The sequence below is a fragment of the Rhinolophus sinicus genome, chromosome 1 (genome assembly GCF_057876585.1).
Source record: "Rhinolophus sinicus isolate RSI-liver-muscle chromosome 1, RSI-T2T, whole genome shotgun sequence".
In the NCBI taxonomy this organism is placed as follows: domain Eukaryota; kingdom Metazoa; phylum Chordata; class Mammalia; order Chiroptera; family Rhinolophidae; genus Rhinolophus; species Rhinolophus sinicus.
In genome coordinates, this window is record NC_142501.1 from 171,064,644 (window position 1) to 171,083,398 (window position 18,755).

An 18,755-nucleotide genomic window follows, 5' to 3' on the forward strand; every position below is an offset into this window, starting at 1 on the left:
CATCACAACAATGCACCAGCTCACACGGCACTGTCTGTGAGGGAGTTTTTAGCCAGTAAACAAATAACTGCACTGGAACACCCTCCCTACTCACCTGATCTGGCCCCCAATGACTTCTTTCTTTACCTGAAGATAAAGGAAGTATTGAAAGGAAGACATTTGGAAGACATCAAGGGTAATACAATGATGGCTCTGACAGCCATTCCAGAAAGAGTTCCAAAATTGCTTTGAAGGGTGGACTGGGCGCTGGCATTAGTGCACTGCTTCCCAAGGGGAGTATTTCGAAGGTGACCATAGTGATATTCAGCAATGAGGTATGTAGTACTTTTTCTAGGATGAGTTCGCAAACTTAATTGTCAGACCTTATACATGTATCACTAAACAAGGTTATCATTAACTCTTATTTTTAAGCTTTATATAAGAAAAAAAGCATCATACCATATTTCTTCTGTAACTTCCTTGCATCCCAAGTTTGTTATAAATTAAATTTGGGTTATTGGATAATATTACCAGTGAATAATATCCATTGCATAAGTGTTTCAGACTATATTTCTTCATTTTATGGTAGATGGACATTTGAGTTATTTTCGGTTTTTGATAATTATGAATAATGTTTGCTGCTATAAATATTCAGGTACATGATTCTTAGTACACATGTGCAATGGTTTCTCAAAAGTATATATATATATATATATATATATATATATATATATCCAGAAGTGTAACCACTGGGTAGTGAGTATATGGATATTTATTTTTACATGGGATTACCAAATTGTTTTTCAAAGTAGTTGTACCATTTTATACTTTCACCAGTAGTACATTGGAGATTTCAATTCTCTATATCCTCTAACCAACTGAGATTGTCAAATTCTCAATGTTTGCTTAAGTTAAGGTATTATTCCATTAAAATCTTAATTTGCATTTTCTTGATACTAACAGAATTGACATTTTTTTATATGTTGCATGGCCATTGGCGTTTCCTCATATAAAATACTTGTTTAAATAGTTTGTCCATTTTTCTATTCTATTTTTCTTAATTATTGGTAAGAATTTGATACAAGTATATATTATGGATGCTAATATGTGTGTGTCAGGTATCTTCTCCTGATCTGTAGCCTGTCTTCAAATTACTCCTGGTGTCTTCACAAGAACATTCTTGAACTTTATATATTTAAGTATTTTAGTTGTTACATAGAAAAACAATTGATGTTTTTGTATATTGGCCTTATATTTTACAACCTTGATAAATTCACTTGTTATCTCTAACAGCTTTTTTTTTTTGGTAGATTCATTATGATCTTCCATATAACACTTATGTTTTCTGCAAATATATACATACTTTTGCTTATTAATTTCCAGTATGCATGACCTTATATCTCTTTCTTGCCTTATTCTTCTGACATGATAATCCCAGGTCATACAGTTATATGCCTATGCTTTCCTCTAAGAGTTTTATAGTTTTAGCTCTTCCTTTTAAGTCTTTGATCCATTTTTGAGTAAATTTTTATATCTGGTATTAGATAGGGGTCCAGCTTCATTTGTTTGCATATGGCTATCCATTTGTCATACTATCATTTGTTGAAAAGAATATTCTTTCCCCATTGAATTGCTTGGCACCCTGTCAAAAGTCAATTAATTGTAAATGTAAAGGCTTCTTTCTAGACTCTGAATTCTATCCCATTGATCTATATCTCTATCCTTATGCAAGTCAAATACAGTCTTAATTACTGCAGCTTTATAGTAAGATTTGAAATTAGACAGTGTGAGTATGGAGTTTCCGTTTTATTTTTCTAGTATTGCTTTGGCTATTCTCAGTTACTTGCATTTCCATGTAAATTTTAAATTTCTGCAAAAAAAGCCATCTGGGATTTTGATTTGGATTGTGATAAAGCTGCAAATCAATTTGGGGACTATTGCCATCTTAAAACTATTAAGTTTTCCAGTCGATTAACACTTTTCATTTACTTAGGTTAACTTTAATTTCTTTCAATGATATTTTGTAACTTTTTTTTTTTTTTTTCTTATACTGAGGTGTGTTTTAGTAAGACCTTCCTTCTTGAGTGGTCAGAATTCTGCTCTGCTGGGGATACCTGGGATCTCAGTTCAGCTCATGTTGAACTTGTTTATGCACATAACTTGTTCTCTTCCAGCCTTTGCAAGCACAACCGAGTATTCAGCCCAAGATTCAAGGGGGCCCTGATGCTGATTTTTAAAATGACAGCTCTGTCCAACCCCCTTGTTTCATGAACTTTTCCCACATACACTAATCACCTCAGCAGCCCTACACTCAGTTTCCTTCATCCAGTGCTCTCTCTTTTTGGGGGTCTACTCCTCTGTGATGCAATTTGAAAATTGTTCCCAGGCAAAAAACTAGATCAAATGTGGAGTTCACATCATGCATGCATTTCCTTTCTTTCAGGAATCATATAACTGCATTGTCTGTGGTCCAACATCTGAAAACTATTGCTTTACATATTTTGTCCAGCTTTATAGTTTTTACCAAAGGAAGGTAAATCTGGTGCTCTCTTATATCCAGAGCCAGAAATTTCTGAAATTTATAGTGTTAGTTTCATACGTAAAAAAATTATAGAACGGGCTTCTTCTTAAACTTGTATCAAGCTAAGGTTTGATTTAAAATGCATTGCATATTTAGATTAAATTGAGAGAATTGATATATTTACATTGGCTCTTCCCATCACTGAACATAAGGTACTGGATTTTCTTTCAGTCTTTTCAATAAAGCTTAAAATTTTTATATATTAAATCTTACACATTTTGTTGGATTTAATAAGAATAATGCTATTTTTGCTATTGTAAATAGTATATTTCTTCCTCTAATTTGTTTTTTAAGCTTTTATTTATTTTAAGTGTGTTTTTCCAGGACGCATCAGCTCCAAGTCAAGTAGTTGTTTCAATCTAGTCATGAAGAACACAGCTCACAGTGGCCAATGTGGGGATCAAACTGGCAACCTTGTGGTTAAGCGCACTGCACTCTAACCAACTGAGCTCACCAGTCACTCCATAAAAAGTGTATTTCTTGAATGTATTGTTGGTACATTGAAATATAACTGATCTTAACCATGTGGCTATACTTTTTTATTATAAAAATTATATATTAATACCAACTATATTGTTGAACTTTTGTTTTAATTATAATCATTTGCATATAGACTATTTCATAATTTCTTTATTTACAGTCATATCATCTTCTTCTAATAAGTTATTTTTTTCTCCTTTTGATCTTTACATCATTTATTTATTTACTTCTGTCTTACTGCCCATTGTTCTATAGAAGTAATGAACTTAGGTCTGAATGTCCAGTTTCAGTACTAATATTGGTATTTGCTCTAAGGGCAATCTTGGATTTTTGACTTAGTTTACATCTAAATAATAGAGGTTCTGATTTTAGTTCTGATTTATCCTTAATTTACTTTGATCTTGCAGTGTCCCTTTACTTTCTGGAGTATAGCAGTAGAGTAACAAATATGTTCTTTCTCATCTTTAGATATTTTAAAGCTAAATATCATTTTTTCAAGGTATCCGATCTATAGTACTGGCAGTAAATATAGGCCTATGAAAATAATTTTGATGAAATAATTCTTTGACAATGTTTTTTTTCCTAACAAAAGTGATTTCTTCCTTAGGAATTGGTGTGCTTATGTACATACCAGATTATCTCCCACGGTGATACTGGACAACCAAGTCACTTACCTTCCAAGTGGGAGAGGGCTCTGTGGCTGGAACAGTGGATTCTGTCCTCAAAGGTATGTAAACTTTCTTGAAAATAGTGACTTCTTGTACCATATTCATGTATATAGCCTTGAATGTATAGAGAAAGTGAATCGTCTAGACATTATGTATAGTAGGGTCAGGGTAGGGTCATCACGTTAAACCAGATGTATGCTCTTGAGTATTATAAAATGCAGATACTGATAACACTTGCCTCATATGGGTATTTTCAGAATATGTCAGATAATGCAGTGTTATACTTAGCCTACTACCTGGTACTTTGTAAGTCATCAATGTTAATTCTCATGCTTGTTTCTTTCTATTCTGACCACTATTATTACTTTTACTCTATAACCTGATCAATAATCTGTCCTTTATTTCCTTATGAAGTTCATACACAGATTTAAAGATTTATTGATAATTTCCCTTTCATGCTAGGTTAGAGAGAAGTCCACAACTTGGCAAGCCATCAATGGCAATTATACACGGTAAAGCAGCTAAGTGGGACCTTTCTTCTTGTGTTTATTCTAATGACGCATGTTATTTAGTCTTAATTTTTTACAAAAATGTCTATGTAATTGTCCTAAAATGTGAGACTGAGTAACTGATCAATTCTCTGTATTCATACAGTCACAGTAGCTCAGCTGGGGGTATTTCAGAAGAACCTGCAGTAAAAACTAAAATTGTTATTCAGGTCATGATGGCTAATGTTATGCAAATTATCATACAAATAACTCAGGCAATGAATGTGACACATTGGCAATCTGGAACTGTGTGCAGTAAGAATACATAAAATCAAGGTGTTTCTTAGTCCCTTGAGGAATAGCTAAGGTTCATGGTCCAGAGAGCTAAGCACATCTTAGGGATGTGGGCAAACCTGAGCTCCAGTTCTGCTTTCAGCATTTACTCCCATTGTGACAATTTCCTTGTCGACAAGAGATACAAAGAATGCATTGTTCATTTTTAGTAATGAAAATATTACCACAGTAACCCATGTCATACTGTCCTTCTGAGCTCAAGGTGAGCTTTTTTTTCCTCTTTAAACAAACTGGAAATACGTATCTCTTTCATCCCTTATCTTTCTCTACCTTTGAATGGGTCTCTCCATTCATTCACTGTTTCAGTACGGAATGCAATGTTTGTGACTTTTTTGTTTATTATGTCTGAGCCACATACATCAGAAATCCAGTTTCCCAAAGCAGGGATGTTGATTCCAACAATAATGTAACTATCTACTTGAGTTCACCCTTATAAACTCGAAAGAGTCCTTTTCCAAACTACTTTACTTACTGGACTAGAGATGATGTTTCACTGGACAGTTATATATTTACTGATTATAATTTACCAAAATAAACACAGATAAATGATTAGCCTACTTTTAGAGACGAAAAGAATCTTATAGCTCATCTTAAAATTGAGGAATAACCTCACACATTTTGAATTACCCATCAAGTTATGGCAGAAACTAAAACCCAAGTCTCCAAAAGCCTAATCTGTTATGATGCATTTCCTCTACATAATCAGGGTTTAACCATGGAAGTGACTACTCTTGTCTCCACATAGTCACACGTGACAAACTCTAGGTCATAGAGGGGATATAGGAGAGGCTAACACACACAGCATGGACTAAAACCCCAGCTCAGTCACTTTTAGATATGGCATTTTGAGCGAGTTATTTCATTTTTTCTGTTGCTTGGGTTCCTCAATAGAAGATCAGGATAATAATAGTACTTTCCTCACAGGAGTAATATGAAAATTAAATAACACAATATATTCCCATTTCATAAATATTAGCTAAATGTTGAAACTATTGAAAACATAGGGATAAAACCAATATGGCAACATTGTATTTATGATTTACATTTACATATGTAGAGACTGTGATTTAGTACCATTTACTATTTATAATGATTGTTGAAATGTTGTAGTTTTTCATTTCCCTTCTATTGTTTCTTCTAAGAAATAATATTTTCTCATGTTAGATATCTCTCTCCCTCCCCACAAAGAAATACTAGAAGAGAAGAATAATAAATAGTATGATTTAAAAACTTGAGAAATGAGAAAGCTCAGATTGAAAATCATAATTGTTGTTATAATTTCAATTAGATCACTAATATCCAATTTGTTTTAAGGTATTTGATGTTGCTCTGGAGGAGAACAGATCTTTTTAACTATAATGATATAAGAAATAATAAGAATTGAAATAAAATAGATTATCCCCATAAACTATTTAAAAATTTGAATTAAAATAAGTTTTAACATCTGTTTAGTGAGAAGCATTATCAAGGGAAAAGATATAGCATCTTTAGAAAATATAATGAGAGGTATAAATTTAAAATACTAAATAATATGGTCCTTAATACATTTTATAATGTATTTAATTCTAAGTTTGACAATAATATTGATGATAAAGGTAATAATGATGATGATAATAAGAGATAACATTAACTGAATGCTTATTATATTTGAGGAATCATCCCAAACACTTAACATTAGTTATTCTAGCTGATAATTTAATGTGAGACAAATAATCCATTCCCCCCAATGGCTCTCCTCTCTAGATCTCAGAGGACATCAAATCCGGTTTATAGAATGCAGCATAAAATCGTTACCTCATTGGAATGGAAGTGCTGTCCTGGATTCAGTGGAGCAAAATGTCAGCTAAAAGGTATATTCTAATGTTAATTTTACAATAACAATTAAAAGCATAAAACATCTGAAGAATAAGCAACTGATTCCAGCAAGGAAAAGAGTTTCATTTTCCCTTTGAATCTGTTAACATGTAATCAAAATATTAGTACGGTTATCTTTGTCAGAGCTTCCTAAATTGGTAGCTATTGTAGCCCCCTAAAGTGTCAGAAGCTGTCCTTTAACTTTTCCCCTCATTTTTATGTTGGTTTTACATGATGAGTAAATGGAGATCTGACCAAATATCTTAACTTTTTTCGTGACTATATGCTATAGAAGCATGCCTTACTAAAATATCAGAAATCTTAATTTTTAAATAAATTATCATTAGACATGGCCCTATGTAAAAACAAACAAAACTACTCTATTTTTGTTCCAGTTCTGTTATTTGAAATAATATTGTGTCTATGAATAAAATTCAGTTTTAAAGAATATATATACATATGACATGAATTATTCTGCCTTTTTTATGTCCTAATGGAGCCATTTGTTTCAACTGAGATTCTAAGGGTTTTCTGGTGGCAAGGCTGATCAAACACTCGGTAACCTGCTGTGGCCTAACATCCACGTGACTATTATTTTGCTTTTTGACTTTAAACAGGCTTCCTTTGAAAAATAAGATGGTATCAGCATACATATTTACAATGAATGAATATTACAGTAAAGGCCATTAGCAGTGGTGGGGAATTCAATCAGCAGTGTAAGAGACTGTAATTAAAAAAATAATGTATGTGTAGAGAAACCATTATGATTCATATTTTTTAAAAAGTTGTAATACAAATGATCTAGGAACCCTGTAGTTTAGTTAGGGATATTACATATAGTTCTTCTATCCTAATTCAATAAGAATCTGTAGGTAAATTTCATTGTAATATTATTTGTTCTTCGTCTAGCTTGACTTTCAGAGCTGTTAAAAAAATTTAATATATTTTCAGCGTATCGCACAAATATGTACTTCATTTGTAATCAGCTTAAATAAACAGAATATCATCTATACAAAAATATTTGCAAACAAGATAATTTAACATATTCTTAAGAAATCCAAGTATGATATTGCTTTCAAAGGACTTCGCATTTCCTTGAGGTGTACAGATATACTCATAATTGTAAAACATACTTCTTTAATGTCTGTATATGACAGATGGCTAAAAATTTGGACAGTACTTAGAATTATATTTCTAAAATCTAAGATTCATTGTTATATTTCTCTTCTTATAATATGAAGAAGGATTTCTTAGGGTTATTAATTCCATTATTATTTCTTACAGATTCAAGTGTTTGATCACAGCATACAGTTCTAGAAATTTAGAATGTCATTACACATCCTATTGTACTTAAGGGGTTGAATGGAGAGATGTGGCAGGAAGCAAAATCTGTCTGTCAAAGAATGTCATGAGCTCCAGCTGATGAGGACTGCTGTTTCTTCATGCTATATCCTTCTGTACCTAGTGCAGTTGACCCTTGAACAATGCAGGAGTTAGAGGAGCCAACACCTCGCACAGTTGAAAATCCACATATAACTTTGACTTCCCAAAATCGTAACTACAGTCGGAACCAGTACCTGTGGGGGACTGGTTCCAGGACCTTCTCAGATATGAAAATCCACAGATGCTCAAGTCCCTTATATCAAATGGGTAGAACAATGTATACAGTGGGTCTTCTGCATCTGCAGATTCCAAACCACAAATCGAAAGTACTCTTTTCCACCCTGGTTGGTTGAATCCATGGATGTAAAACCCTGGGATATGGAAGGCCAACAGTATATGTATTAAAAAGAAATCCACATATGGGTGGACCCACACAGTTCAAGCCCATGTTATGAAGGACCAACTGTAATCAATTATTAATTACTCTGGTGGACTATATCCACTTAGGAAGAAAAAAAACATAAAATTCCATCATTATAAATATGCACACAAGAAACATGACTAGTTAAAGTTTTGAGTATCTACTATATAGGTACTGTCATTCCCTTTTTTTCAAAGTATTATATGAAATATTTAAATTGAACTCAAGTAGTTTATCTTTGATTGTTTAGTGATACCTTGTGTTCTAATTGGAAAAAACCTGTGGATATCTTTAATACTATATTTATAAATTGTTATCTTGAATCCACACTAATAAAAATGTTCCAGAACAGTTTTGACTGTGACCTCCTGTCACAATACTATAATTAGAATTACTCATAATTCAGGTATCTGCTGATTAAGCTGCTGTGGGAAGGTCTTCTTTCTTTTGAAATCTATGGTAGGAATAATTTTCTGATGGCAGATATGACCGTTGTGTTATGTTAGCCAACAATTAGTTCTAATATAACTGAAATTCCAAAAAGAACCTCCTGTTGCTCCCTACAATATTCTGACCATCCTACTCTTCACTTTTATTAAAGTACATAAAAGCTGTTGAATTTTTCATTAGTGCAATTGATGCCCTGGTAGTATCAAGACTGCTGTGCCCCTTTATCCCTTGAACCATTCTTCATTATCTCATCTATCCTGGGGTTTATTTTTTATTTATTTATTATTTTTCACATCTTCCCCTCCTGATTCTTACCCAATTACATGTCAAATTCCCCTCCCCCCTTTTATCACACTTTATATACGTGACAACAGTTTTTTATTATTATATAGGAGAGAAAATTGTCAGCTTTCCTTTGACAACACTCTCCATGCTGTCCCATATGACAAGCAGCCCCAAATATGGCAAGAATAATCAGTGTGGCTGATCCAAATCTTTAATCCTCCTCAGAGCCCTCAGGGTTTGGAATAACCTGGTTGTGTAGCTACCATGATAATTACTTCAGTGCTAGTCTTTCACAACATCAGGAAATTGTTTTATTCATAGGAAATTTGGAAAATACTACATAAATTGTACAAATCCCTGCTTCTCCAACAAGTTTCCTCTTCATAGACAAAATAAATTTTATAAAACAAAAGTAATGATTTCATTTGAATTTACATTGCAGTATAGAGATCTTTTTAATTATAGATCAGGAATAAATTGGAGCTGCTAGCAACTCTATTCTTACTTCTCCTCCACTTGTCTATTCCTCTCTTTTTCTTTCTCCCTCTCTCTCTACATCCATCCCCAATCTGTTAGGAAGAGATGTTGTAATTCCAAATATATGGGGCAATTCTTTCTGCTGTCTTATTCTACAATGTTTTTTGTATAATATTACTAAACCTCCACACATGCTCTTTTTGCTAAAACTCAGAGAGTTAAAATTCTGGTAATAAGTTATAGATTATTTTATTAAAAATATTAGTCATACTCTGAAGAGGAAACTAATTTTTTAAAAGTCTAAATGAACAGAACTTTGTTGAAAAAAAAAGGAGCATCAAGTCCAACAGTAAAGTAAAGTAGTAGTTATATATATATGTATATATATATATATATATATAATTTTACATTTATTATATATATTATAGAAATATATGTATATATATGCACATTTCTTATAACTTTTTGAGGTCAAAATTGTTTGTCTTCAGAAAGGGATCTAATTTTGTGACACGGCATCCAAGACTTTTTAAAAAAATGTCAACAACATACTTTTTAAACCTATTTTATAAAATTTGCAATAATGTGTTTTTCCAGTAGGTGTCTCTCAAATGTTCTGAAGTAGAGCAAGTCAATTGTGGCTTGCGCTAATGACACAAAGAACAGAAATTTAAGTTCAAATAATGTTAGATTAGAGAAGAGGAAAGAACATCTTTGCAAATCCATTAAAAAAATCCAGTCAGCTTTAGTCTGATCCTCCACATAGGAAAAGGGTATTTTATAAAATTCTGTTAAAAATTTATCACAGATATTCTGAATGCTGAAAAAATGTAATCATACAGTTATCGGAATAGAAAAAAATATAATCATACAATTATCGGAATAGTCTGACCCCTGCCATGTATTATAAATACATGAACTTATTTAATTTCATACATATTATAAAATAATTCAATAAATTATATAAGAGCTATTGTAATTAACATTTTTAAAATGAGGCTTCTTCAGTAAGATTATTTAAAAATATTACTTCAATTAATAGGAAATGAAAGTTATAATATTTAAAAGAAAAAGTGTTTCTTATATTTTTACATCTCTCATTTTTCCAAGTGGTGATTAATACTTTCCTATTTGGAAAAAAAAAAATTGCCTGTTGTAAGCATTTTTTAAAAAAATTATGATACATTTCATCAAAAAGCACCATATACCTTAAGTCTTTGTCCCACCAAATTGCTTTCTTTGATTTAACTACTAATCCTTAGTAAATCTTTATACATGTACCGAACGCCTCCATGCAAGCATTCACTTAACACTGCAGGATCAGCTGGAAACACGTCTTGTCAAGGCACACAAGAGGTTTCTGTTGCTAAGAGAGGGCAAGTTTCCTCCTTACTGAGTTGCCATTATGACTTCCTCCATATGTCTAAATGGCCTGGAAGGAGGGGGGGGGAAACCTCAGAAATAACACCTGTCTAATTAAAAAATAAAATAAAATAAAAGGAAGAGGAAGAAGAAAGAAAAAAAAGAAAAGAAAGTGCACCTAATGAGGAAGCTGTTGCCTTTGACACTTGCTGAATGCTTGCTTCTCTGTGCCCTTGATCCACCAAGGTCAGAGTTTCTAGCGCAAGGAAAAAAAGAGTAATTGTATTGGGAGAAGAGAAAAAGGGAATCCAATTTTTAAAATATATTGAATTTTATAAGTGCATAAAGATCTTTAAAAGTCATTTGAGTTAAATAAATGCCCTCCTGTCCTTGCTTCTATCTCTTAGAAAGGACCAAAAAAAAGAGACTTAGAAATCTACACCCTATGGAACAAAACAAAGGCCTGTGCTTAAGTGTACGATAAGACAGATTGCCTGGAAAATCTAAGATCTGTGGCAGTCCTTGTAGTAGAGAATACATTTGGGAAGACAGAAAGATTGCTAAATGAAAAACTGAAAGAGCATCGATTAACCAGGAACTTTATCACAGGAGAGTAACTGACTCCACTGTCAGAGAATCTATCAGCGCTTCTCCACCGGCTAAACACTGTGCAAAAAATTGGGATGAATGCAAGTATTGAACTCTGGTCAACAGACAGAGCTAGAAAAAGATAACAAACTATTGAATTTGTTAAACAGGCATTTCACGTTTTGAACAGCCTTGGCAGGGACCCAAGTCAATAAATTCCAGAGAAAAGAGGTTCATATGACAATTGGATCCCAAAGATCTTTGTGTGATGCTTAATAGTTTTCTGTTTTTCAACTTAGGAGTACAAATTCCTCACCTATTTACTCCTAAACAATTAATTTAAAAACGAACTATAGCTAAGACCAAAAGGGAAGTTTTATGCACACACGCACAATCACCTTAGTTTTTATCTTTCAATGTTTAAAGTATGTTTCCAATTACATTTTCTTTCAAATGAGTCTTTTTAAAACTTCACAAAATACAGAGAAATTTAAATTTTTCTTATTTCATGTATGTTATTTTTCCAAATAATGACGAGTGAATCACTAAAGATTAGTATGCAAGAAAACTAAAGACTTTCACTCGATACTTCTATGTATTATTCTTTATCCCTTTCAATTTCTTTCTTTTTTCCTTTCTAAAGGATTTCTTTACTTTGTCTTCTCCCACTAGTTCCTGATTCAAATTTTTTTTCTTATCTTTTTAGTTTTTATTTCCAATCTGTTGATTTTCTCGAGTATGTCACTATCCCCTTGTTTATAATGCAATAGCATTTTTTCCAGATCACATGAATGAAATTTATTTGAAATACTTTTGACCCTAAGGCAATAGAAAATCAGACTTTAACTCATTTACTTCCTTTCTATTCTTGATACTTGACTTCTTATCCAGATGTGTTTTCACTTCTTGCACATTCAGGATCTTGCTTCCACTGGGTGACACAGAGAGAACTATGAGGATGAAGCCCCTCACTCAAATCTGACCCTAGAAGACTTAAAATACTTGCCACACCTACTCTTGTGAAAAGGAGAGAGAGAGAGAGAGAGAGAGAGAGAGAGAGAGAGAGAGAGAGAGAGAGAGAGAGAGAGATTCCCTGGTTTGCCAGTCCTTCTCAAATGGAGAATACTAAGTGAAATGCAATGTTATAATCTCCACATTCAATATACAACATGCAATACTTTGTAAAGAATGAGAAGAGACCTGATTTCATTAGAATATAATGATGCAATATAAAATAATGCTTTACTATTTATAAAAAAGCTTTAGCAAAGTATTTTGAACTACTGGAAATGACCCTATGTAGAATGCTGGTGTGATTTTTATTGAGGTCACTCCACTCCAGTTAGGGTCATGAGCACCTAAACCAATCTGCCCCTTGATTATGAAGATGCAGTGGGAAGGGGCAGGGCCATATTCAAACATCTAACAACTAAGTTATTAACATTAATTCAGTATCAATTAATGTACAAATCAATATACAAATCAAAAATTAAGAATACATTGTTTTATTTTCTTAATACATATATTAGCTATATTGTAAAACTCCATACCAAGTATATAAATCATAACAGAAAACATACAGCTTATTGTTCTAATAATTTATGAAAAATTTATTAATTTCTATAAATTTGGGGGGTGTTTTTTCTTTTAATATGGATGATACCAGTTAAATGATTTCCTGTCAGATAGATGATTTGGTATAGGAAACTGTCTCAACCTCTTTTTTTTTTTTTTTAAGTTTTATTTATTTTAAGTGTGTTTTTCCAGGACCCATGAGCTCTAAGTCAAGTGGTTGTTTCAATCTAGTTGTGGAGGGCGCAGCTCACAGTGGCCCATGCGGGGATCCAACCGGCAACCTTGTTGTTAAGAGCACCACGCTCTAACCAACTGAGCTAACGCACCGCCTCCTCAACCTCTTTTAAATACTTCTCTGTTAGATTTAGAGCCATTGGGCCACAAATGATATCTTTATTAACATCAGTGATATTGCCTTCTTGTTAATTATCTATTAGACCCTACTAAAATAACAGTGATTGCATTCAAATTTTCTCTGGCCCTTGAATAGTGTGTACAATTTTAATAGTCAATATATTTATTATTAACTAAATCATAGAAATTCTTATAAGAATGTACTATTTAATTAATTCATAGAACTTTGCTAATATAATTTGGCCAAATTCAGGGCACCATAAATCAAGGAAATTAAAAATTTATTATATGTTTGAGTTTGGTCATATATTAATGGATTTCATTTTCATACAATTTGTTGGAAAATCTACATTTCTCATGTCATTGATCCTTTATTAATTTTTTGTTTCAAATAGTTTATATAAACATTGTTTATATCTAAACATCTTTCATCAGTATTAAAATTATCTCTAGTTTAACAAGGGGAATTTTTTTTCTATCTCAATTAGAATGTCATTTTTAAAAACCAATTCTCTTAAAAACAAAATATTATTTTTCAAATGCTAACCATAAAACTGATTTGCGGTGATATGCCTGTATCAGAATTACTCTATAGGTGAGTTCAATAATATTTTTTTCTGAAAAAATCTACTATTTCAATTATATGATAACATTAAAATTCTAATTTTCTCTTCTAAATATTTCTTTTATTGACTTTTATTACATACTTGATAAAATATTTTGAAATTTTGTATTAGTTCAAAAGCTTATTTCATGAAACTAATTTTATAAAGCTCATTAATATTTTCCTCTTGATTGCAAATTCACTTTACCAAATTGAATGCCATTAAATGAAAAATAGGCCGAGTGATTTCAAATGATACAAAATTAGAAAGACAAATTATTTGTTTTATATTTAATTGATTTTTGATACTGGTTTTATATTTTTATTTTGATATTTTATAGATCCTAACATGTTCCAGACTGATTTTTGCACTGTATGATTAGATGATCCAGGACTAGGTTTATTATTGATAAAATATGTTTTTCGCTCAGATTCAAAAAATTCATACTCATGATATCTGAAAGAAATGTTTTGAAAATTTAGTTAAACTTTTGTCTCTTTTCTGGTGTTTTTAATAATGTATTATAAATTTTTGAATAATAGTTATCAAAAACTATGCACTGATGTGCAGTTTTTGATAACTATTATTATGTATTAACAAGTAAACTAAAGTAAGTACCAAACAATTTGGAAATTCTAACTACTATATAAATTAAACATAATGATAAAGTGATGATTCTGCTAAAACACTGACTGTTTCATAAAGTCTATATAGAGCATAATATGATCCCATCATATTATGTTGGTCTGAAAAACCATAAGTGTTGGTCTGAAAAACATTTCCAGATGTTTTATAATAGGAATTCCATTCATCATGTATCCTATAAGACATATTCTTTATTACTAACTTGGAATAAGTTAATATTATAATTTCATAGCTAATTATATCACTTATTACACTTTACATATTTTCCAACAGATATGGCTGTACTTCAATATTTTAATAATTGGTAGGCCACATTGGTGCACACTGAGTAAACACAACCTTGGAAGTAAGTGGGGTATATGGAATGTTGATAGATGGAAGCTGGGAGTAATAGCTTCAGTTTTCAGTAGAAAGGGACTTTTCTTTCTGAAACATTCTAAAATTGTCAGTGGGCTCTAGATTTGATTGCTGGGAAGGCGGCTGCCACACTCGTCACATGCTTTTATGCTTAGTAGTAGCCCTTCAGGGACCATGTGTCATAACAATGCTAGAACGGTATTGTCTACTAAATTAAATAAATGTTTTTAAACAATATCATATGTGTTCAGAGTTCATGAGAGAAGAGGAAATTTGAATAGCAACCTTGTCTGTATGCCACAAAACAATATACTTTGTTTTTACTGTAATGTATTGTTTCCTAACAAGGTCTCCACTGCCTATCAAGTTGTGGTGTGCCTTTCAAAGCATCAGCTGTTTTTGTTTTCCTATGATCTATCTCAGAAAGGTAAGCGGTAAGAAAATGAAAAGACCCACCTGTTCCTTTTGCTGTAAATACTTAAAAGTCTGTATCCTGGATGCTCCACCACTGTTAAGAGGAACAGGGAAGGTAGGGAGATGGGAAGTTGTTAAGGAAAATTCATCCTGATGCTCTACTCCAGGGGTTCTCACACTGAGTGTACATTGGGATCACCCGGAAAGCTTGTTCAACAACACACCTTGCTGCCGCACGTCAGCATTTTGTAAATTAGCAGGACTAGGGAGGGGCCTAGAAGTTGCATTTTTAGAATCCCCAGTGACACTGATACTGCTGATTGAGGGAGCTTGATCTGAGAACCATTGCTTTACTCTATAGTTACCCTCTTGGGTAGACAGATTTTAGCTGCCAGAAAAATGCTTTATTAGATCATCTAAGGAGGAATCTTGATTTTTAAAAAATCATGCAATTATTTAATAGATATATTTGTATGAATTAATTTGAATTTAGACTATAAGAATTGTATTGCTAGGACTTAGCAGAAAATTAACGTTTTCCATCACCTACCATAGCCCCCAAATAAGTGCACTTTTCCCCAAGGTGCAGATTGTCTTCTTTAACCAAATAAATCAACAATTATGCAGGACTTTCTATAATACAGTTGGGGGGTGGTGGGCAAAATCAAAACAAAATCCTTGGATATGAATGGAAATTCATTAATTTAGCCCAATGCTCTGAAGAAAAGCAACACAAAAATCAGTCTAACAATAGAGACTAACTCAGATTAGTGCCATATATATTATGCTTTCTACGGAGTAGAGATGCTTTAGTACTATTGTCACAGCCACATATGCCTTAGGGAGCATAATTAACATGTGCCAGAGGTTCAGTATCACTGGTACATCTTTTCACATGGGAGAACCAAACACTTGTTTTCTCATGTTTGATATGCAGACTTCAGTGAATAAATTTGTTCATTAGAAGTCTGAAAATTACAGACATACATTACTTAATATGTTCAATATCTTGCTTTAGATTGTTTTCCCCAACGAAGAATTATATTGCTATTTAAAATATTATTTGATTCATGGGAAATGAGAAGCGATTCTTTAGTACAGTTGGTTTATTTTATAAGCATTTCCATTTTTCTGAAATTTCACTGATTTTACAGGTTGAGCCCCTTAAGGGAGATGTGTCCTGTAATAGTTTACTTTCATTTGTAGTCCTTATGTTTTGAGTCCGTGTATTTCTTAAAAATCTGGGGAAAATTCATTTAAGTGGCACTACTACTTAAACATATTATTTCAGTAAGGAACCTGTAGCTCTCTCTTCTGTCCAAGTTGGCACCATTTGGAAATTACATTGTTAAACAAGCAGCCTTTGTGGCTGCCCACGTATAAAACTCTATAGCATTCAACACAGCTGATTTTCAAGTCCCCTTAATTATGCAGGCAGTTTACGCCTGCAGGTTTACACTTTCCCCAAACGACCACCCATTTTCCCCTAAAAGGAGACTTGAATACTTTTATTTTTTTCATACACAATTAGAGTCCTGCGCTGCCGCCAAGAACGATATGGTAGCACATTGTGCGGTGGGTGGTGGCAAGCAGCTGACTGTGCAACCGTTGCGGACCCCCATGCGTCAGGACGCTGGAAAATGAACGTCAGCTACATTGTTGCTCAGGACTGGAAAAAAAATGAGGCAGTCCCAATTTTAACTCCTCCTCTCTTTTTACTTCCGTCTAGCCCAGGAACAGCAGCCCTTGATACACACCCACCAGTCTGAGAGTCACGAAGCTGTCGGCAGAGGAACAGCAGAGCAGCAGCGGCAACAGCAGCCCCAAGACTGCGGTGACCCAGGTCGCAGATTATAATTACTGTCATCCCTAACCCAATTATTTTCAACACTGTGTATGACACCTTCCGAAAAGAAATCACTTCGCTGTCAAATGTTTGATGAAATATTAACGTACCTCTGAACCGTTTTCTATTGGTGCTGCATGTTGGGAGAAACTGTGGATGCGCCGCAGGTGCCCAGCCTGAAGGGACCATGTGTAATTATTGAATCACTGTGTGCAGACACAGGCGAACAAAAATGCTGTTATAACGGGGTTGGAAGGAAACCACAGGTCCCTAAAGTAAAATCAAACTTTTGTTCTTCGAAGAGTGCATTCCTGGAAGAATCTTGACATGGAAGAAACTTGATTAAGGGAGCTAAGAAAGCTCTCTTCCATTGGTTGATGAGAGATCGCTAAGGGGTGTTGATCACTGACTAAGGAAAAGAACTGTGACTTAGAATCAACAAGAGTCTCTGGTTGATCCAAAGTTGTCCTGTCACATATTTTCTGGTCTTTCTAACCACAGTACTTTACCATTTCTTTTAGGCTTAACTTTATCTCTTAGAAACATAAGGTTGGTCACTGATAAAAACATCTTTTCAGTATGTTTGGCATAGATCTAGTCATACAACATCAGGCACTCAAATTCAGAAATGATGACTTAAGGGGAATCTCTTTAAGAATGCAGGTGAATATATCTTAGAAACTGCAGTCTAATTTTTTTTTATGGGATTAGCATTCAGTATCTTCATAAAATCCTCCTTGAATTATTGAAGTGCATGTATAAAGGCATGGAAAGTATCATTGCTATATAAAGTGATTTAAACTAAATTTGGAATCTCTTTATCTCTCATTGAACAATACCTCAATGAAGAATAAAATTCTCAGAATTTAGATACATCTACATACATATAAGTATACAGCCACACATATTTAATGCTAGAGTATTGGATTTGAAAGCAGAAGATGAGGCATTATCTCTGTAACCTCAAGCAAGTTATTTTGGTTTCCTGACTCTCAGTTTCTTCATCTATTGAGAGTATAACAATAACTCCTTGACGTTAAGACATATAGACAATTCTGGCCATAGTTAAGACATTTTCTAAATCTAAGATATTATAATACTTTTTTTTTTTTTTTTTTTTTTTACAAATTTCTACCCCTAAATTGTGTAAAATTCAGGTTGCTATTTGATAAATGCATATAGTCTATATTTTCAAATATATAGTGCAAACATGGTTTATTTAAATTACCATTAAACCTATCATGAAATTTGAGAAGTTTTATATATGTATTTTTTAAATGTTTCTAATTTTCTCTTCTTCTTCATACAGCAGTGATACAAAAAATGACTGACCAGATGAACCACCAGGCAATGAAACTGTCCCTTCTGCAGAAGAACATTGACAATATTTCTTTGGCTGTGACTGACGTAAGGAACACGTACTCCTCCCTTGAAGGAAAAATCAATGAAGATAAAGGCAAGGAATTTCAATCTTTTCTAAAAGGTAAAAGTAAAGGAAAATAAATTATTTATTCAATTAAGACAAAAGGCAAAGCACTCATTTATCTTTTCTCATATCACTTTGGTGTATATTTGTTTTAGCTTTGGTG

At 32.9% G+C, this 18,755-nt stretch overlaps 1 protein-coding gene across 2 annotated transcripts in view; it reads left to right on the plus strand.

The window, feature by feature from the left end:
• MMRN1 (multimerin 1) overlaps positions 1–18,755 on the plus strand; it is a 58,373-nt gene that overhangs the window by 14,126 nt on the left and 25,492 nt on the right. The window contains exons 2-5 of one of the 2 annotated variants that reach the window (XM_019741076.3): positions 3,648–3,767; positions 6,294–6,400; positions 17,050–17,163; positions 18,476–18,649. In XM_019741076.3, the coding sequence (XP_019596635.3) occupies positions 3,648–3,767; positions 6,294–6,400; positions 17,050–17,163; positions 18,476–18,649 (515 nt within the window). The remainder of the gene's footprint in view (positions 1–3,647; positions 3,768–6,293; positions 6,401–17,049; positions 17,164–18,475; positions 18,650–18,755) is intronic. The other variant, XM_019741077.3, reaches the window with a different exon arrangement.